The sequence below is a fragment of the Hypanus sabinus genome, chromosome 6 (assembly GCF_030144855.1).
Source record: "Hypanus sabinus isolate sHypSab1 chromosome 6, sHypSab1.hap1, whole genome shotgun sequence".
NCBI lineage: Eukaryota > Metazoa > Chordata > Chondrichthyes > Myliobatiformes > Dasyatidae > Hypanus > Hypanus sabinus.
In genome coordinates, this window is record NC_082711.1 from 49309966 (window position 1) to 49332838 (window position 22873).

The 22873-nt window shown below is 40.2% G+C and overlaps 1 protein-coding gene across 2 annotated transcripts in view; it reads right to left on the reverse strand.

The window, feature by feature from the left end:
• The window catches only part of LOC132395448 (sickle tail protein homolog), a 640240-nt gene that overhangs the window by 463590 nt on the left and 153777 nt on the right, over positions 1–22873 (reverse strand). The window contains exon 1 of one of the 2 annotated variants that reach the window (XM_059972076.1): positions 11153–11169. The exons of the other annotated variant lie outside the window; for it this stretch is intronic. Coding sequence (XP_059828059.1) covers positions 11153–11156 — 4 coding nt within the window. The 5' untranslated portion in view covers positions 11157–11169. Of the gene's footprint in view, positions 1–11152; positions 11170–22873 lie in introns of those variants that run through there. 2 annotated transcript variants of the gene reach the window in all.

The following is a 22873-nucleotide window of genomic DNA, read 5'->3' on the forward strand; positions in this document are numbered from 1 at the left end:
AAGGGGTGCATGATTCTTTTGAATGCAATAACTAAGTCAGATGCACAGTCAAATTAGGTTGTTTTTTTAATTAGATTAAAGCCGCCACAATGAAATGATCCTATGTTAAAGGAAATCACTACTTAAATCAAAGAGACCATCTGCAATTTAAATCAACAAACCAATCTGTTGTGACATCAAAAATAATCTTTAAAGTTAAAGACAAACTATTCAGAATCAAACAGCAAGCTGTCAATGTTTCTGTACATCAGAAAAAACCATCCATCAGCAAATGATTGTTTTCTCTCTCTCTCTCTCTCCATTAATGTTACTCTAGCCTTTTTCTGTGCATTTCGTGCCATGGAAAAAAGATAGCAAAATATTTTCTACATTACTTGGCCTCTTTTTTTTCCTGAACTATAGCCTTACTATAGTTAACACAGCCCTTGGACTGCTTCTCATTTGTTATCAACATCTCTGCTCTCACCCTGTCCCCTCCCAGATCAACAATGATATAGCTCTTCTGGGTTACAGTACAGCACAGCAACAGGACCTTCAGCCCTTGATGCACATGTTGACCATGATGCCAAAACAAATTAAACCAATCTGCCTGTACATGGTCTGTGTCCCTCCATTCCCTGTCTGTTCTTATCCCTGTCTGAACTCCTCCGAAATATTGCTCTCATTTCTGCTTGAACCACCATCCCTCACAGCACATTCCAGGCATCTAGTATTCTCTACCTAAAAAATATTTGCCTCATAAATCTCCTTTAAACTTTTCTCCTCTCACCTTAAAACTATAATCTAATATTTAACATTACCTCCAAGGGAAAAAAAAAACTATGAATACCTACTCTTTATGTGCCCCATAATTTTATATACTTGTCAGCTTGACACTCAAGAAAACAATCGAGGATTGTCCAACCTCTCCTTATAGCTAATTCTCTTAGCCCAGGTAACATGCTTGAGAACCTCTTCTGCCACCTCTCCAAAGCCTCCAAATGCTTCCTGCAATGTGGTGACAAGAATACTCGAGAGATGAAAGGTCTTGGCCCAAAACATCAACTGTTTATTCCTGCCCACAGATACTGCCTGGCCTTCTGAGTTCAGCTTGCACTTTGTGTGTGCAGGCCAATCCAAATTTTAACCAGCTGCAGCAAGATTTCCCTGCATAAGCTGTGTGTTTCTCTACCATTTTGTGCTTATTTATCTTCTACAGAGCTTTAGCTTTCTGTGTACAATGCTTTAAAATATTACAAATCAGGATTATAACCAATAGCTCTCGTTTCCCCATCTATTCTATTCCACCAGGTAGAAATGTCCTCCAAGAGGACCACAACCTTGTTGCAGGGTTTGTAGGCTTGCATGCTTCAATGGCCCAGAGAGCAACATCAGTTGGAGACAGGGCCTTGTGCTTTAATTCTTGGTAGAGTCACCCATGCTAAACAGGTCAAAGTGTAGAGGTCAGACTAAGAGTGGGCCACTGGTTCTCAAGGTTCAGGGGTTCATCTCAGGGCTAACAAACCTGACAGATCAAAAAATATTGTTACTGCACCAGCAATGAAGATGGAGGACTTTCAATGTTACCCTGAGCTCCAACAGCATTACGGGCAGTAACTAAGAAAGATAGAATAATGCACTTATAAATAATGGGTCACTGGCTGATTTGGCACTCTTAATTTTAAAGAGAATTCTGCAAGTGCAATAAATCACATTCAATTTTGAGTAATAAAATTAGGCTGAACATGGGATAAATTGGATACAAAATAGGAAACTGCATACATCATAAATCATCTTTTTGTAGACCCTGCCAAGAGCACAAACATATTTCCATTACCAGCTCCTCCTTAAACAGCCCATGGGATTGAGGATGACTTGCTTCCACTCTGGCTCTGTGGGTTCCGAACTGATAGTTGAAGCCAATGCCAAAACCTGGACTCCACCACAATGAGACAGGGTGGCTGATAGTAGAGACAGGTGGGTAATTTATGAGGAGATCCACACCATTCATTAGTTATATTAGACGCCCGTCAGCTGACACTGCAGGAGCTCAAGTTTCTCATAACCGTTGTGAGTGCTCCTTCTCCTTTGAACAAGTCAAAGGCCAGAGCTTTCTAGGTGTCAGTGCGAGGTTGTTCACATTTTCAATTCTTTTGACTGTCTCAGTAATCTCCCCATAATCAAATGTCTGCTGAATATCATTTGGGAAGGTGCACTTAAAAGCATTTTCTGGAGTTCCAATTGTGCTGGACATCTGACAGAGCTCCAACTAGAGTGACTGTTTTATGAGTGTGAAATTGGAGAAGGAAATGATGTTGCCAGCTCAACATAGCAATGGGAACAGAATTCGAAACAAATCTGTGCAGCATCTCCCCAATGCCTGGGTCACTGCCCTGGGAGCAAGTACTTATGTTCACTTATTTATCCCTCCAGTGAATGCACGGAGATGGTGGTGGTATTAGCTGCAGGGATCCAAGTCTCAGTTAAGTATAGGGGGGCAGAGATCTGCTATCCAGTGGACCACGAGTCTTGTGCCAGGTCCGAAGTCTTGGTGTACCAATATCCTTTTTCATAATTGGCCAGAGACTCCGCTGGCACTTTACAATGCAAGTCACCATCACAGGTCTGCATTGCTGAAAAGTGTATACTGAGTTTGGTTACAAATTTTTATTGCAGAGTGCTGCAAATTGGTAGAAATTACCCGACCTTTTGCATGCTAGAGTCAATGAGTTAGTCAAATATACCTTGTCACTCATCCATAGATGTATGCAAATGTAACAATCAATTTCTGCACACAACCTCTTGACAACTGCATTTCATGTGATCTTAGTTGTGGAATGTATTCACCATAAGTACTACCCAATTTCAAAAGGAAAATTTGTTTTGGTGTACAATAGATTGAAACACATTCTTTTGTTTAATTTCAACATTCCTTTACTGAATTAGCTGCTAGATTTTTTAAAAATACAGTTTACTTTCAGACTAAAATTTCTGAGTAACACACACACACACAAAAAAAATGCTGGAGGAACTGAGCAGGTCAAGCAGCATTGTGTTATTTACAAAATAACTGCTAATAAAATGTAAGTGCTACAGCACACAAATATAAAAGTACTGAGACAGTACAATATGGATGCAATACTGCTTCGCGCTGTGATGTGAGGTTCAGCAGGGTCACAGCCTCAGGGAAGAAGCTCTTCCTCAGCCTGTTGGTGCAGGAGCGGAGGCTCCTGTAGTGCCTACCGGATGGGAGGGGAGTAAAAAGTCCATGGTTAGGTTGAGATGCATCCTTGATAGTGCTTTTCGCCCTGCCCAGGCAGCGTTTATGGTAGATGTTCTCAATGGTGGGCAATTGGGTGCCGATAATCTGCTGGGCAGTTTTCACCACACTGGACAATTGCCATACCACACTGAGATGCAGTTGGTGAGTATGCTCTCAGTGGTTCAGCGGTAAAAGTCCGTCAGTATCCTGGGACAGAGGTGAGCTTTCTTGATGTTCCACAGGAAATACAGGCGCTGTTGTGCCTTTTTGATCAGGACGGAGTTGTTCAGGGACCAGGTGAGATCCTCGAAAATGTGGACAGCAAGGAATTTGAAGCTTGATACACGCTCCAGTACAGCTATATATACACATATATATACACACATACATATATACACACATATATATATACACACATATATATATACATATATATATACATACATATACATACATATATACACATATATATACACATATATATATACACATATATACACATACATATATATACATACATATATATACATACATATATATACATACATATATATACATACATATATATACATATATATATACATATATATATATACATATATATATACATATATATATACATATATATATATACATATATATATATACATATATATATATACATATATATATACATATATATATACATATATATATACATATATATATACATATATATATACATATATATATACATATATATATATACATATATATATATACATATATATATACATATATATATACATATATATATACATATATATATACACATATATATATATATACATATATATATATATATACATATATATATATACATATATATATACATATATATATACATATATATATATATACACATATATATACATATATATATATATACATATATATATACACACGCATATATATATACACACACACACACACACACACAGACAGTCCACCTTATCTAGTCCTTTCAACATTCGATGGGTTTCAGTGAGATTCTCCCTGCCCCTCTGAATTCTTCTAAATTGCATTATTGAGTACAGGCCCAAAGCTGCCAAACGCTCCTCATATGTTAAGCCCTTCATTCCTGGAATCAACATTGTGAAACCCCTCTGGACTCTTCAATGACCACGCATCCTTTGAGATGTGGGCCCAAAACTGTTGACAATATTCCAAGTGCAGCCCGACTAGTGTCTTATAGAGCTTCAGCATTATCTCCTTGCTTTTATATTCTATTTGCCCTTGAAATGAAAGTCAACATTGCATTTGCCTTCTTCACCAGAGACTCAACCTGTAAATTAACCTTCTGGGAGTCTTACACAAGGACTCCTAAGTCCCTCTGCAAAGTCCTGCTGCAATCACATTGCTTCCTCAGCACTACCTACCCCTCCACCAATCATCCGCAAACTTTGCCACAAGGCCACCAATTCCATCATCTAAATCACAGACCACCAACGGGAAAAGTAGCAGTCCCAAACCAAACCCCTAAGGAACACCACTAGTGACCAGCAGCTAACCAGAAAAGGCTCCTTTTATTCTGACTCGCTGCCTCTTGTCTGCCAGCTATTCCTCTATCCATGCCAGTATCTTTCCAGTAACACCATAGGATTTGATTTTGTTAAGCAGCCTCATGTAGATGACATCCACTACCTCTCCTTTGTCCACCTGCTTGTTACTTCCTCAAAGAAATAACAGACTTTTCAGGCAAGATTTCTCTTTCCAGAAACCATGTGGACTTTGACTCATTTTATTATTGTTCTCCAAGTACTCCAAAATAATGGACTCCAACACTTTCCCAACCACTGAAGGTCGGCTAACTGGCCTATAATTTCCTTTCTTTTGTCTTCCTCCTTTCTTGAGGAGTGGAGTGACATTTGCAATTTTCCAGTCCTCTGGGACCATGCCAGAATCAAGTGATTCCTCAAAGATCATATCCAATACATCCATTATCTCTTCAGCAACCTCTTTCAGAACTCCGGGATGTAGTCCATCTGGTCCAAGGGGCTTGTCCACCTTAAGACCTTCGAGTTAGCCTAGCACTTTTTCCCTTTGTAATAGCAATGGCACTCACTCCTGCTCCCTGACACTCAGACCTCTGGCACACTGCGAGTGTCTTCCACAGTGAAGACTGATGCAAAATACTTACTCAGTTCATCCATCATTTCCTTGTCCCCCATTACTACCTCAACAGCATCATTTTCCAGTGGTCCAATATCAATTCTCACCTCCCTTTTAGTCTTATTATAGCTGCAAAAACTTTCTTATTGGCTAGTTTGTCCTCATATTTCATCTCTTTCCTCTTATGGCTTTTTAAAAAATTTCCCTTTTGTTGAAATTTAAAAGTTTCTCAATAATCCCACTCACTTTTGCTACCTTATATGCATTTTCCTTGGCTTTTATGCAGTCCTTAACTTCCTTTAGTCAGCCACGGTTGCCTAGCCCCTGCCATTTGAGAACTACTGCTTCTGTGGATACATCTCTCCTGCACCTGGTGAACTATTCCCAGAAACCTCAGCCATCTCTGCTCTGCTGTCACCCCCTCCAATCCACCTGGGCAAGTATGCAGTATGAATTCAATTATACTATGATCACTGTCTCCTAAATGTTCCTTTACACTAAGCTCCCTAATAAATTCTAGATTATTACACAACACACAATCTAAGATGGCCTTTCCCGAGTAGGGTCAAGAACAAACTGCTCTAAAAAGCCATCTTGTAGGCATTCAATAAGTTCCCTCTCTTGCAATCTGACACAAACCTGATTTTCCCAACCCCTTGCATATTGAAGTCCTACATTACAATTGTGACATTACCCTTATTACATGCCCTTTCCCGATCCCTTTGCAATCTCACCCTCACATCTTGGCACTTATTTGGAAACCTATATACAATTCCAATAGTTTTTTATCCTTGCAGTTTCTTAGCTCCACCCACAAGGATTTGACATACTCTGACCCCTATGTCACCAGCCGCCAATGCCTTCCTGTCTGTCCTTTAGAGAAAAGGTATACCCTTTGATGTTAAGCTCCCAACTATGGCCTTCTTTCAGCCATGTGTTACCACAAGGTTATACTGAACAATCTCCAATTGTGCCACAAGTTCATCCACCTTATTCCGAATACTAGTGTGCTGTCTTTACGACAGTTATTTAGTTTATAATATTTTCGCTTAGTAATTCATTCAATAGTATTTTCTAGTTAGAATTAGGAGTGTTTAAAGTATATTCATTGCATGTAAAATATATCGGCATGCGATGACGTCACATCCGGTTTCGCCGCGTCTTGTGGGAAAATACCGGTTTGAAATTAGCGCGAGGGTGGGGGCTTTCCACGAGGCTCACCTGAGCAGAAGCAGTTTTGCAGGCATGAGAAATCACAGTGAGAGCAACACTGTAAGTTAATAGATAATCGATATATTGAACTAAGATGTTAATGCTGATCCTGTTAGAAGTAACGACGGTAGATAATGTTTATGCTTTCGTTGGTTAAAGAGTCGCGGATAGTTTGCATGGAAGTGTATTTAAAGTAGTCAATGGAGCAGGTAAACTCTCCCTGTATACTGCACCTTAGTGTAATGTAGTTATAGTCACCTTTGCAAGTATTTACACTTGAAATGTGATATTAAGGAAGGAACAAATACTGTATCAATCTTGTATTGTTTTATCAACAGTTTTCACCATATGTTAATGTGAAGAGTGAACAGTAAATGGTTAATCTTACTGCGATCTGGTTCTTATTAACTGGTTTATCTCGACGTTAAATTCGGCGTTCGTTACACCCGAAGGAGAACGTTACAACTAGATACATTTACTAAGTGTACAGTACATGGCCAACTGTCTTTTAAAAATGGTTATTGTGCATGCCTCAACCACTTCCTCTGGCACCTTACTCCACATAAAAACCATCCTTTGTGTAAAGTAGTCCCCCCAAAGTTCCAATTTAATAATTTCCCTCTCCTCTTAAACTAATGCCTTCAAGTTCCTGATTCTCCAACTTTAGTAAAAAAAAAAGAACTGAGTGCATTCATCCTATCTATGCCCTTCATTATTTTATACACTTCTGTAAGATCACCTTTCACTCTTCTACGCTTTAAGGCATCAAGTCCAAGCCTGTCCAACCTATCCCTCAAACTCAATCTTATAAGTTGCGGCAACATCCTTACGAAACTTTTCTGTATTCTTTTTAGTGTTACCTTTCCTAAAGGAGGTCAACCAAAACTGAACACAAGACTCCAAACACAGCATCTTGGACAATCATACAATGCCCTCCCAGCTCCTGACTCAGTGCTCTAACTAATGAAGGCCAAAATGCCAAAGCCTTCATCACCTTCATCACCCTACCTGCGATTCCACTTTCAGAAAACCATGTACTTCCACTCTAGTGTCTCTCTATTCTGTAACACTCTGGAAGACCCTGGCTTTTACCTGAAAGCTCTACCTCAACTTAACGTTCAAACTTTGCACTATCTCCAACAATTCCCCCAAAATAGCCATTTCATGAAATACTTATACCACTGCAATCATTTAACGTAGCATTTGCTATTAACAATACAGCTCCTCATGCCTAGGTCAGATAATTTTTCAATTGCAGAGATATCCAGAATAGTAACAACTGGAGTTGGAGTCATACAGGCCTTTGAACCCACCACATCTTGACCAACAGTTTTGTCTTACTAATCCCACTTGCCTGTTCCTCCCTAGACTCCATCACAACTGGAACCCCGGAAAATTATTTTAAGGACATCTTCTCTAAAGAAATTCAGCACACGTGTCAATCAGGCTATAAACTTATTTAAGGTATCCACTAGCCAAAGACACATCAAAATACAGTTGATCCTCCTTATCCACAGGGGATTGGTTCTGGGATCCCCTGTGGATACCAAAAAATGCGGATGCTCATTTAACCTGTCTCAGTGTGGTGGACTTTAGGACCCGGTGGAGCACCGGACCTTATTTAACCTGTCTCAGTGTGGTGGACTTTAGGACCCGGTGGAGCACCCGACCTTATTTAACTTGTCTCAGTGTGCTGGACTTCAGGACACGGCGGAGCTCGGGACACGCCACCCATGGCTGCTGCTGAATCTGCAGTGTTTCTGTTCCATTGACGGAAAATGATCACAATTGAAAATAAAGTGGAAATAATAAAGCAATCAGAAAGAGGTGAAATGCCATCGGTCATTGGAAAAGAGTTAGCCTACAGTTGGTCAACGATCGGAACAATTTTAAAGGAAAGTGAAAATAATGGAGCATGTGAAAGGCCCTACCCTGATGAAAGCTACAATTACTGTACTACTAAGCAATGCAGTGGTTTAATTATTGAAATACATACATTTCTTAAGTGTTTTATAGGCATAGAAAGGTAAAATATATACTGTATACTAAGCCAAACGTCTGACTAAATGACACTAAATAATACCGGATGTACCTGTTCCGACTTACTTCTAATACCTAATACAAAGTAAATGCTATGTAAATTGTTGTTATACTGTATTGTTTAGGGAATAATGACAAGAAAAAAGTTGTCAAACAACAAGTGCTGGAGAGAGAACTTCCGGTTTTTTTTCCAACCCCGATCCGTAGTAAACTATGCACACCTCCTGTATACTTTAAATCATCTCTAGATTACTTATATATCTAATACAATGTAAATGCTATGTAAATAGTTGTTATACTTTATTGTTTAGGGAAAAAAGAGAAGAAAAAAAAGTTTGTACATGCTCAAACAACAAGTGCTGGAGAGAAAACTTCTGGGTTTTCCTGATCCGCGGTTGGTCGAATCCGCTCATGCGGAACCCACGGATTAGGAGGGCCGACTGTACTTCAAGAATTTAAGACTCCAGTAAGAGGTGAATTTGAGACATTATTCCATTCATGAATAAAACATCAGCCATTGTTACCACATTACATTTATAATGGGGACGAATGTCATTTTAATTGTTTTTACTCAAGGGCTTTCTGACCTATATTGGCTCTCCAATAAACAATAGCTCACTTTAAAAATTCACATTTGTTTTCAAACACCTTCATAGTTTCCCTCATCCGATTTCCTGTCAGCTCTGCCAATGTTATAATCTTCTGATATTTGTGTTCCTCCAACTGAGGCCTCTTGTACATGCCTGAATTTAAAAGTTTCACCTCAGTCGATGAATTCCCTCCAGCAAGCTCCTTGTTTTACAAAAGCAACAACTAACTACTCTTTCAGTCCAGATGAATGTTCTTGACCCTAACATTGAATGTCCATTTCCCTCTACTGGCAATTCCTAACCCAGCAAGTTCCTCCAGTATTTTTTTTTGCTCCATATTTGAGTTTATGCTGATCTGTGTCTTGAAGGGTCAATATTTCTTCAGTAACACCCATACATGGTACTCTTGGGTGACATTCACATGGAAATAATTATACATCTTTAAGGGAACTAACTGCAAATCTTTGAGGAAAAAATCCTCATTTTACTTACTTCATCTTCAAGCTACAAACTTTTCCTCCAAAGTTCTACATCAATTTCAGGCCAACTTAAAACTTAACCAAGTCTATTGCTTGTTTCTACTTAGAGGCCAGCAAAGCCACTCATTAAGCACGCACTCAGCTGAAACCAGCATGTTGTTTGCCCAGAGGCTCACTGACTGGGCAGTGCATCAGCTTTGACATGCATCTTCATTCAAAAGAGAACAATGGTATCCAGAAGTGAAATTTCCATTCCTTGCAAAGTCAGACTCTGAACAGAGCCACACACACACCAAAAACAGATGTAAGCATTGCAAACTGAAAAGAATTTTTGACCTTAGAATTATAGAAATGTACAGTACAGAAACACATCCTTATAGAATATTTTGTCCTTGCATATTTACGCTAACGTAATTTGCTCATATTGTCTACTTCTTTCCGATCCAGCTACTCATCCAAATAACTTTTAAACACTGTAATAGTATCTGCCTCCACTACCTCCTCTGGCAGCTTGTTTCAAATATTCAACACCTTTTATGTGAAAAACATATGGTACCCTTTAACTTTTACCCTCCCCCCCCCCCCCCCCCACTTTCAGACTTGCTTGCCCTGGAAAATGACTCAGACTATCTAACCTACCTATGCCCCTTATCGCATCATGATGTTGTTAATGTTACAACAGTTGTTAAATATTAACACAGTTGATTTGCAACAATTGAAAGTTAGGTACAAATCAAAATATTTTTAACTAGCTAACAGGTCAATGGCAACTTTTCACATACATTTAAGTTTACTCGAGTAAGCTTTCAGCTTCTAATGCCCAAACCTGAGCTAATGCTTGAGAAGTTAATTGTAAATTCCACACATGTAATAAATATGCTGAGAATTTGTCCTTACTGTGATCAACGACTTCCTCTTCTGCTATGACATGCTCTGAGTTCCTCCCCCACCCCCAGAACACACATCCATGCACACCCACACAGAGCGGTCTTTACGTCCTCACAGACAGAAATTCTACTCCATTACCTCAGGAGACTTAACACTTATTAAGCTTAGCATTCCAAGGATTTCCGTTGTCAGCAAATGAAAATGGAATGTGTTAAAACTTTAGGTATTTCCAGAGAGAAAAAAACCAGTCAGTAATTTTAGAACTACTTTGCATCTCTATTCCTCACAGTAACCAGTTAAAATACAAAAGACCACAGAATAATAAGATTTCCTATTGTGCATGAGAACTAAATTTAAAGTGTTACATCCTTTATCATCACTGAAAATAGAAGGACGCAGTGCGAATTTCACATGTTCCAAACAATGTTTTGTCAAATTAGTAGATCTGTCAGAGCACAGTGTTACACTATCCACCATGAAACAATGTTTTTGATTTCTCAGTTTTACCAGCTATATGAAGTACCAATCTTTGCTAATGAAAGATTACTTACTCATTGTATCTGCAGAATGTGCTTTATGCTCCAGTTTGTAGTCCAGCTCCACAGACACTGTGGCTTTACAAGCTGTACTTACGCTATTGCTGAGAAAGTCAGATGAAGTTGCCAGAAAAAGCAAGTTTCAAGGAGGTGAATTCCTATCTTACACAACACTGGTGTTCTGTCTTCAACTGGCAAAGGAGTATTCACTATTTCAAAAGTATGACTAAAACTTTTAACTCATGTGAATTCAATCTCACCACGAAGTTAAAAGCTACACTTATTTTTGAGTTTACACCAGAGGTGCCATTAACTTGGTTTGCCAAATTACTTACTGACATTAATAATATTTACCAAATTCTTATGGACAAGATATTCCTAACTAGAGGTTGCTTATTTGTTAATGGAACAAATCTAAGTAAAATGGTAGATGTAGCTTTTTACGGACAGCTTTAGGTTCCATTTCCCTTAAAAAGGCCAGCAGTCCCAGAAATGTTTCTCCCAAAAGTAATGCCAGTCTGTTCTGTTTAAAAGCTTGGACAAATGAGACAGGATGTAAGACTTTCTTTTGGTTAGCTTGCATTTCTGGTAATGCAGAGTCCCATCTCATTTAAAAATCTGAGTAAATCCAGATGATGTATACAATTGTGATCCACTTCCTTTGTGAAGCATCATCAGAAACATTCAGCCTCTTTGATTATCATTGTTTCAGTTCAAAAGTACAACTTTACACATCTCTTTAAGATCAAAACTCTGAAGTAAACTAAATTACATACCCTCATGGAAATTTAACAATACTGGCTTCAAGTGCACATTCAGCTGATTGGGTTTTTAAATCCAAGTCGCTCCCTACGCTAATACTTCAAGGTCTGAAGCTGCATTCATATGCAGCATTAGGCAGTCCGCTGAAACAAACTTTTCGTTGAGTATGTCACCAACCCTTCTTAAAAAACATTTTTTCTCCCCCCAATCTGTTGTACCGTTGTCCAGATGATGTTATTTCACGGCCCCAGAGAGGGAACACAAAATGTCCTTACAAACTCAGGTTAGCAGGAAAGCATTTGGTGATTCCCTGCAGTGCTCTCCCATGGAGCACAAATTGGAAGGGGTGGAACATGTGTGCGAAGTTCCTGTATCTACTGGTTGTAAACAGTTCAGAATGGGACCAGCTTTAGTTGAATGGGCTGATTACTGCTGGCCAAACTGCTAGCCTCATCTACCATGAAATAATTGCTGATCAAAGATAGACTCTTGAAACTACAAATCTGACAGGAAGCATGATGACAGCACCTATTGTTACCATGGCTTTGAGGCTGAAGCTTGAAACTCAATTTAAATCAGAATCCAGTGGGTCAGCAATTAAAGAGGCACCATCCAAGTCACAGAAGAGCAGTTCAGAAAGTCAGCCACATATTTTTGTCGTGTTGGTATTTCAGATATAGCACTATTTTTCCCAACTGATTGTTGCCGAGCTTACACTTGTACAGAAAACAATGGTTCGCTTAATTAGAACAAAAAAATTATTGCATTTTATTTTAGTCTGAAGCCAAGGTCAATGAAGAAATATTTCTTCCCCATTCATTCTAAAAGTGACAAGCCATTTAACAAAATGGTTCACCCAGATCAGTGTTACACTTCATAACTAATGCAGATACAATCATATGAACCAAATCAATAGAAAGCTGGCAAATAAACAAGCTACCTTTTCAACAAATCGTCAGAAATATCAACACAATGGTCAATAACTTCATAAACTTTCAATCATTTTTTCAAAAATAGTCTTCAAGAATCAGATGGCTCAAAATTTTAGTTTTCAACTTCCCAACATATAACTTGCAACTTCACTGCAGATGGCTTTTCTATCTCAGGGGCAGCACAAGGTTTTATAGTATCAGACCTAGGTCCAATTTCCACTGCTGCCTGTAAGGAGTTTGTACGTTTCCTCCATGACTGCGTGGGTTTCTTCTGGGTGCTCTGGTTTCCACCCACAGTTCAAAAACATACTGGTTGGTTGGTTAATTGATCATTGTAAATTGTCCAATGTTCAGACTAGGGTTAAATTGGGGGTTGCTGGGCAGCATGAAGGGCCTATTCTGTGCTGTATCTCAATAAATAAATGACAGAATGACATGAAAATTGTTGTTTTGCAGTAACAGTACAATGCAAATCTATGAATTACACAAATTAATAGTGCAAAAGGAAACAAGCTTACATTCATGGATTCACCGATCATTCAGAAACTGACGGCAGAAGGGAAGAAGCTGTCCCTGAATCACTGAGTGTGTGTCTTCAGGCTCCTGTACCTCCTCTCCAATAGTAATAAGAAGAAGCAGACATGTCCTGGATGCTGTGTTCTGAGATGCAGCCTGATGTCCTCTGCAGTGGGAAGGGTTGTGCCGGTGAGAAAGCTGGCTAAGTTTATAATCCCTTGCAGCCTCTTGCAATTCTCTGCAATGAAGGTTCTCTACCAGACTGTGATGGATCCTGTCAGAATGCCCTCTGTCATACATCTTAAGAGATTTTGGAAATATATCAAATAGCCTCAAGCTCCTAATGAAGCAGAGCAGCTGGCAAGCCTTCTGTGTGATTGCATCAACGTATTGGGCTCTGTGAGATGGCGATGCCCAGGAACTGCTTATCCTTTCCTCTGCTGAAATCCTTTCCATTTCCTCTTTCCTGAAGCCCACAATCAGTTCTTTGATCCTACTGACATTGCATGAGGTTGTTGCTGCGACACCACTCAACGAGTCCGTTTATCTCATTCCTGTAAGCCCCATCTACTCCATCCGAGATTCCACCCATGTTGTCAATGGCATTTTTATAAATGGCATTTGAGCTGGGCTTGGCCACACATTCATGAGTGTAGAGAATGTAGAGGAATGGGCAAAATACACATTGAGGTGCACCTGTGTTGACAGTCAACAAGGGGGAGATTTTATTACCATTCCCCACAGACTATAAACTCCCAATAAGGAAATTTAGGATCAATTTGCAGCGGGAAGTATAGGGGCCTTGGTTTTGAAGCTTGCTTATTAGCATTGAGGGAACAATGGGGTTGAACTGATATGTCTTGTGGTTGTCTAGGTGCTCCAGAGCAGAGTGAGTTTGCATCTGGTATAGACGTGTTCTGGTAGAAGGTAAATTACAGTGGATCCTGGACCTTGACCATGCGGGAATTAATTCTAACCTTCACCGACATTTCAAAGTACTTCATTATCAATGATGTGATATTACAGTCATTGAGGTAGTTCACCCTGCTCTTCCTGAGCACTGGAATAATTGCTGCCCTTCTGAAGGTGGTGGAAACCTCAGACCATAGCAGTGAAGGTTTAAGATGTGCTTGAACACTCCAGCCAGTTAGTCATCACAAGCTTTCAGAACCCAGCCAGGTACAACATTGGGGTTTGCTGCCTTGCCAGGTTTATTACCAGAGTCTGACCCTTCCTTAGCTTATCTGCTGATTAAAGCCCAATCTGTTTCTTTCCGCATGTAGACTTTATAATTCCAGAACACTCCTCGCTGGCTTTACAAGGTTGAAGTCAATTTAATTGCCATATGCAGAAGATAAGCATCTACATAAAGGTACAACGCAGCAGAATCACGTGTCATGTTAGCAGCATTCACAAGAAAAACCTAAATATAAACTACACACAATTTTTATGAAAGTTTATTCTCCATCTATAATCCTCTTCGACTCCAAGTCATTGAAAGCCTTTCCACCTGTATCCTGACTCCCAGCATCCCATTCATCCATCACATGGTGCAATAAGCCACACCCACCTCTGGTTAAACAATACTTCAATCTTCAAATCCTCATCCTTGCTCAGATCTCTATGTCATTGCTCCTCAATGTCTCTAATATCTTCCAGTGGAACAAACCTCCATAATCTCTGCATTCCTTCGGAGTGTGCAGCCAAATGAATTGCACAAAGTCACTGGGCAGCATCAGCATTTATCGAAATAAAGCAATAAGAAATGAAAAAAACAAATGCAAGTTGATGGGATATGACGTTCGCCACTGCAGAAGAGGGAAGTGCATGGAAATGGTCATCCTCAAAGGGAGATGGCTGCGATGGTCAGAGATTCAGTCATGAAAGGGGGGAGAAAAGAACAAGCACTGGAATGACAACCATTCCCTCAAGACTTCAGAACTTGGAATCTCCCACCAGTTGTATCATGTCCCAAAAAGTTTTTTTCCAGATGTGAATTCTAAATACCACACCAATTATTTTTTATCACACTCAGAGAAGGGAGGATCCCAATGTCAATTTGTTGGAATGAGGTACATATGGTAATAGTGATCATCAGTTTAAAGTATTTAAAATAAATGGCTATTTAAATAATTAGCATTTAATCAAAATATCATATCAGGGGTACTGCCTCCTCCTTCTTCTATGACCCAGTTCCATTAGATTTTACACTTGTTCTCATTTTGGTCCACAATCTCTCACTGCTGCCAGACTTTCCCATTCGTGCTAATCCCCCTAAAGGATGGGCGTTCGGCAGAGACCTAACTACTGCACACCCTCATTTTCAAATCCATTCACACAGTGCTGTTTGATCCATTTGGTCTATCCCAACACCTCCATACCTTGAGAATTGACTTCCTGGTTTTCCCACATTCAGGAATTTCCAAATGAACAAAATTGTACGATGTATATAATTTATGAAAAACTACATTTATCAAAGATTGATCCATAGTGCAAAAGATGACAAATCATGCAAATATTAATTTAGAAAGTAAATAAATAATACTGGTACTAGCTGTTCCTGAACCCGGTGGCATGGGACATAAAGGTCCCATACCTCCTTTAATGGTAATAACGAGATGAAAACATGGCCTTAATGACAGGGGTCCTCAACGATAGATGCTGCTTTCTTGTGGCAATGCTGTTAGTAAATAAGCTCATGGTGGAGAGGGCCTTTGATGGACTGGGCTCTATCCACCTTCCATACCTGTGCATTGCTGTTTTCCTAACAGGATGTAACACAACCAGATTTGTATCACCCCTCCCACCAGCTGCAGTATACCCACCTTCCTCAGTTATTCAGGACACCATCTCAGAATATATGTTTCAGCTCTCCCAAGCCTTTTGACTACTTCTACCAATCCAGGCCCACAATCATTCCCTCATCTTACCTCCAAATGATCCAAAACTCCTTCCACTCCCAAATCACTGGGACCATGTTCCAATGTAGCAATAAACACAGGCTTCCATTACAAAATGGTTGCACAATCTATACATTACAGCTTCCTCAGCCATTTTCTACCACAATTGACTTTAAAAGAAAGTGAATGACAAAACTAAGTATACTGACCAAGGTAGCAAATAGCAAAGTCATGGACTTCTGATTTCCAGCCATGATTAATATATCAAGCCCTACATATCACCATCATCTCCACCACACTGCTGATATGGTAAATGTATTTACGCAGATACAAGAACTCTGTACTCCTGACACTCACCATCTGCTTTGGCAGTTTGTTGGGATCGTGGATCATTGACAACTTGCCTCCACTCTGGTTTTAGAAGATCTGAAGTGGCTAATGAAGCCAATGTGGGAACTACAGACTCTTCCACAGATGGAACTGCAGGTGACCGATGAGGTGGTGCATGTACTCTTATCATTTATACAAGGATTCTGTGCATTTCCTGGCACATGGTGCTATCGTCCAGCATGCTTCGTCTCCACGTTGAGCGGTCAGTGGGGGTGCCTCATTTCTTTACGGATGTTTTGAGCACATTCTTGCAACCTTTATTGCTTCATTCTGCCTGTCAATATTCTTGCATGACAAACCTTGGAATAGTTCGCCTGATTTGCGAGTCTGGTGTCAAGCCTGCCCAAATCCCTCAGAGCTGTGGATGTTGGGCTGGGAAAGTTCCTGAGAGTGAACGTGGAGGATTTTGCAGAAACGGCTTAGGTGCATTTTTTTTATATATAGTGCATTGAGAAGTCTGCAGTAGCTAGTCCAGGACACAGACAGTAGACTTGATAGCATTCTGCACATTGTAGTACAGAAACAACAATGACACAGAGATGGATGTGGTATTGAAGGGAAAACCAATTATATTGGAACTAGAATGTGCAATTTTCTGTCACTCTTGCTGTATTAAAATGATGGGCAGAGCTAAACTGATAAAACAAAGAATTTTATCATTTAGGTGAATGCACCAGGTGAAGCTGCATGATTCATTGTGAGGGCTTTTGGATGAGACATTAAAATGAAGCACTGTCTGGTCTTACAGTTAGGCACAAAGCACCTCAAGGTGTCATTTCAAAGAGAAGAGAAATTACCCTTTGTCCTAGTCAGTATTCATGCTTAATAAAGATTTTCTAAAACTGATTAACAGATAGTATCACATGACATGTCTGAGAGTTTCCTGCATAACGTCAGTTATTTCATTTCCCACATAACCTTAAACAATGTCTACATGCCAAAAAATTCAATGGCTGTAAAGCACAGAGATTTTCTGAAAGGGTGTGAAAGATACTATGTAAATGCAAGTTTTACTCATGACAATTATAAAATTAGTTAGCTAAACAGGCAATTTAATTACAGCTGCCTCTGGATTTGTTCACTTCAAAATAGATCTTTAAACTTTAAAATGATAGAGAGTATTTTACCCACAGCTCCTTTATAAAGGCATCAAACCTTTTGCCGTATGTATTGTAATATTTCTGTCACAAAATAACTCAGTTAGATTTACTGTACTGTGCAGTGCCACAAAACACATTGACTTCACTACATAAATTGTGATGTGCACATCATAACTCAGCCGTTATACACTCACACTTGGAAATTTATGCTTCCTGCATGAAAATAGATATGGAAAGATTGGGGGAAAGGTTACCAGCTGTACTGTGGCAGCAGTACAGTGCAATTCTCAAATACCATTCCCTCAGAAAATATGTTACCAACTTCAGAAATATCAAAGAGAACTATATTTTAAAAAGTCTGATCTATGAGAAATAGCTTTTAACCAACGGAAGCTAGGTATAAACATTTTTCATTAAGGCAACATGCTAAATTACAGAATACTGCTTGCATATTATGCAGTATAATGGTCCTTTTGTTATGAAAGCTGCCATGATGAACTGCAGTAAGTGGATATACACTAATTTAAGATTAATGAGGAAGTATAACAACAGCTTTTCGCTTCCAAAAGAACTGGTACCAACTACCTGTGGTTCATTTCACCAATATTAACTTGATCCAGAGAACTGCATACTATCAATATAATTCTGTGACAGAAGGAACTCAGTAGCTGCTAAGTACAAGATCAGAAGCCAACACAAACAACAAACACCTGAGAATTTTTAAATGTAGGCTTTATAGGGCAAGGAGCCCAACTAAATTGATGAGCTCTGATTTAGAGGCCAGACAAAAATGTATTGGTGACCACCACCTTTGCAGCCTCCAACCTCATAGCTCCCAATCTCACCCTACCATGTTACGATCTTCCACCCAACATTCACAAACCAAACTGTCCCAGTAGGCCCATTGTTTCTGACTGCTCTCACCCTACTGTACTCTTATTGAGTATCTGAACTTCATCTGTGACACCTCACACACTCTCCACCACTTCAACAACTGCCAGTTTCCTGGCTGTGACTGCCTCATTTCCACCACAGATGACTAATCTTTGTACACTTCTCTTCCCCCAACAGGAAGGCCTTTGAGCTCTGTTTTATTCTGGATAGCAAAGCCAACCAGTTCCCTCCACCACCATGCTCGATCTGGCAGAACAGGTGCGAACCCTCAAAAACTTCTTTTCAGTTCCTCCCACTTACTTCAGACCAGGGGTGTCAACATGAGCACTCACGTGGGCCCTTTCAGTCGCTTTCTCGAGCAATCCTTGCTACAAACCTAAAGCCCTCCAACTCTTAATCCGCTACAATGATGGCTACATTTGTGCCATTTTCTACAGCCATGCAGAGCTTGTCAATTTCATCAACTTTGTCATCGACTTCTATCCCATCTTCAGATTCACTTGATCCATCTTCTGAGAGTTTTCCCCTTTCTGGATCTCTGTTTCCATCTACATTGACAGATTATCTACTGATATCATCTACAAATCCACTGACTCCCATGATTACATTAACTGCACCTCATTCCATCCAATCACTTGCAAGAATGTGAGTCTCTTCTCAGTTCCTCCATCTCTGCTGCATCTGTTCTTTGATAGTCTTTCCACTCCAGGAGATCAGATGTCCTTCTTTTGAGAAAATGCTAATTCTGTCCCTTTCACGCTATCGTTGGAACCTACACCTGCATCACTTAATTCCCCGTGCACACGTCCTCACTCCAATCTGTGCCCCCAACATCACAGGATAGAGCTCTGAATACACAGCTCCATCCCAGTGAGCCTAGATATCCAATATATCATTCTCCATAGCTTCCACCGTCTCCAACAGGATCCTACCACCAGGCACAACTTCCCCTCCCTTCTCAGCTGGGATTGCTCTCTCCGTGACTCACTCTTCTACTCTGCTCTTCCCACCAAACCCTTTCAGGCACTCATACGTGCAGCCAAGCTAGGTGTTGCACCTGAACCTGCTCTTATACCACCATTCAGGGCCTTAAACTGTCCTTCCAGATGAGGCAGCACTTCACACCTGTGTCACTTCCTGCAGCTGGTGTGGTCTCCTCTTCATCGCTAAGACCCTGCACAGGTTGTGGTAAATCACTTCACCCAGCACCTTTGCTCCATCCGCTATACCAGATGGAATCACCTGGTGGCCACCATATTAATTCCACTGATGTGCCTGTCTTCAGCCTCCTCTCCTGCCAAGTTGAGGCTAGACACAGACTAGAACAGTACCTCATATCCACCTTGGCTGTCTCCAACTGGGCTTTTCTAACTTCTGGCACCACTCGTGTGCCCCATCCATTTCTTTTCCCTTATCCCACAGGACCCACCAGCCCAACTCCTTCCATTCCCCCATTCCTCCCACCGGTTCCCCTTCCCAATTCCTTCCCTTTATTCCATGGTGCACAGGTCTCTTCCATTAGATCCCATTTTCTGTCGCCTTCACCTATCACCTCCAGGCTTCATGCATCATTCCCACTCCTCCCCTCACTGACTCACCTATTACAGGGTATTTCTCCCACTGATCTGGATCCACCTATCACCTACCAGCTCTTGCTCCTCCCTTTCCTCCACCTTTTATACTAGGTATCTCTTCTCTTCCTTTCCCATCTTGATGAAGGATTTTGACCCAAAACATCAACTGTCCACTTCCCTCCATAGTAACACATACAAAATGCTGGAGGAACTCAGCAGGTCCGACAGCATCTATGGAGAGGAATAAACAGTGAACATTTCATGTTGAGACCTTCATCTGGATCATTCATCACTTTCCTCCATAGCAGCTGCCTGGCCTACTGAAATCCTTCGGCTTTCTCTGTTCCCCTAGATTTCCAGCACCTGCAGTCTCGTCTCCAGAAGTATAATAAGCCATCATGACTAGAAGTAATAAAGGTCTGGCTGAAAATTTTGTTAGATGAAATAGAACATCACTGCTGCATGAAGACCTGAACAATATGATGTAAATGGGAAACAGTGCAATCTCCCCAAAATACACTGACTTTTGATGTGGAGCATCAACTCCTGAAACAATTGATACATTTTGCCTTCAGGTGACCAATATAAGTAAAGACCCATAGCTGATTAATTTTAGATCTTTTTTTAAACCTGAAAAGGCTCTAACAGCACAAAACTCAATTGAACAAAATTTAAAATGATTTGCTTTTCTGTCTTTCTTGTGGCCAAGCCCCTCAATCCTCTGTCATTGTTTCCCATAGCAAAAGACTCCTCTCTGATTAAAGACTTGTATTTAAGATAATTTCCTATATAAGCATCCAAAAGGATATGGATTTTTGAATTGCTTTAGTTCAAAGCTCAGGAAATTTATTATCAAGGTCATATATGCCACACTATTCAACCCTGAGATTCACTTTTTTGCGGGCATACAGAGCACATCCAAGAAATGTAATAGAGTTAATGGAAGACTGCACCCAAAAGGACAATCAGAAAGATGACAGACTGTGCAAATACAAAACAAAGAATAATAAATAAGCAATAAATATCAAGAACATGAGATGAAGAGGCCTCGAAAGTGAGTTCATGGGTAGTGGGAACGGTTCAGTAATGAGCTGATTGAAGTTATCCCCTCTGGCGTAACAGCTTGATGACTGAGGGGTAATAACTGTTCCTGACCAGGTGGTACACGTCCTGAGCTCCTGCACCTTCATCCTGATGGCAGCAGTGAGAACAGAGTATGCCCTGGATAGTGGGGATCCTTGATGACAGATGTTGCTTTCCTGCGACAGCGCTCTGTGTCGACGTGCTCAATGGAGGAGAGGGATTTACCTGTGATGGACTACTTTTGATCCACCACTTTTTGTAAGATTTGTCATTCAATGGCAGCGTGTTTCCATACCAGGCCGTGATGCAACCAGTCAATATACTTTCCACCACATATCCATAGAGGTTTCTCAAAGGCTTGCATGTCATTGTAAGCCGAGTCATTGTAAGCTTCTGAGGAAGCAGAGGTGCTGCCGAGCTTTCTTCATAATTGCACGTGTGTGCTGGGCCTAGAACAGATCCTCTGAAATGATAACTGAGAAATTTAAAGTTGCTAAACCTCTCCAATTCAATTTCTAACTCAATGTCATTGCAATTTAGCTCTAGATTTTGTGGTGAATTGTAATGAACTCATGACAATCTTTGGGCAAAATTATACACACAGATGATATTGTTGCCATTTAATGACAGTAGTTACATCTAAATTTTCAGACAAGCTTCTAAAGAAACAATAGTCACAATCTAAAATATCGCTGTGAATTGCTCCACTAGAAAATCATGTAAATCACAAGGAACATTACAAACAATTATAGAACAACCAATATAATTGGAATGTCCTGGCTGTTCTTGTCTGCACAGTTCCATTTTCATTAGGTTTCCATGGAGATGTCACTAAATGCACCATCAGAAGGATGCTGTACTGAATCAAACAGCAAGTGAAAATAGACTGAAGACTGCAGTAACTACCTCTAATATGAGGAACTGGAAACAAATTGGCATCTTACACAGGGGTATTAGAACTACTGTTCAATGTTGAGGAGAGCAAAGTACATTGTTTCAAACAAAACATGGGTAACGTGTAATGTAACTCAAAGCAAACTAATCTTAATACAAAAGATGGAGGTAAGAGAGCCATTATCAATGAACTTGTGACATAAAGGACATGATGGGAAGTGGCACCATCACTCATAAATAGATTTTCTACAGGCATGCTTCTAATTTCTTTGGCCAAGCTCCACCTTGATTTTGAAACTTTATGCAGCTCAATACAAACCACAGGTAACCAGTTCCTTCCCAGAGAGTGCACATCCTTCATTGCCCTCGCATCTTTCCACTGGATGATAGAACACAAAGCATTCTGCCAGATATTGTTCAGGGGCTGAAATTTTTCAACCATCTCCTAAACCAAGAAGGGCAGTATGGGGTCCAAGTGCCTTCAAATTTCTTACAACTCAGGGCATTATTCTCCTATTTGAAAAATCTTCCATTTTTTTCTCTGCTTCTGCCCTTTACTAAGGAAATTTCCCACCTACATCATCGGATACATGCTGACATCCTGCCTCCTCTATCCAGTGCATGCTCACTTCTCCACTGATACCAATTTACTCTTCTGTCCATACCTTCCTGCCAAGTGTCCGTTTTCATT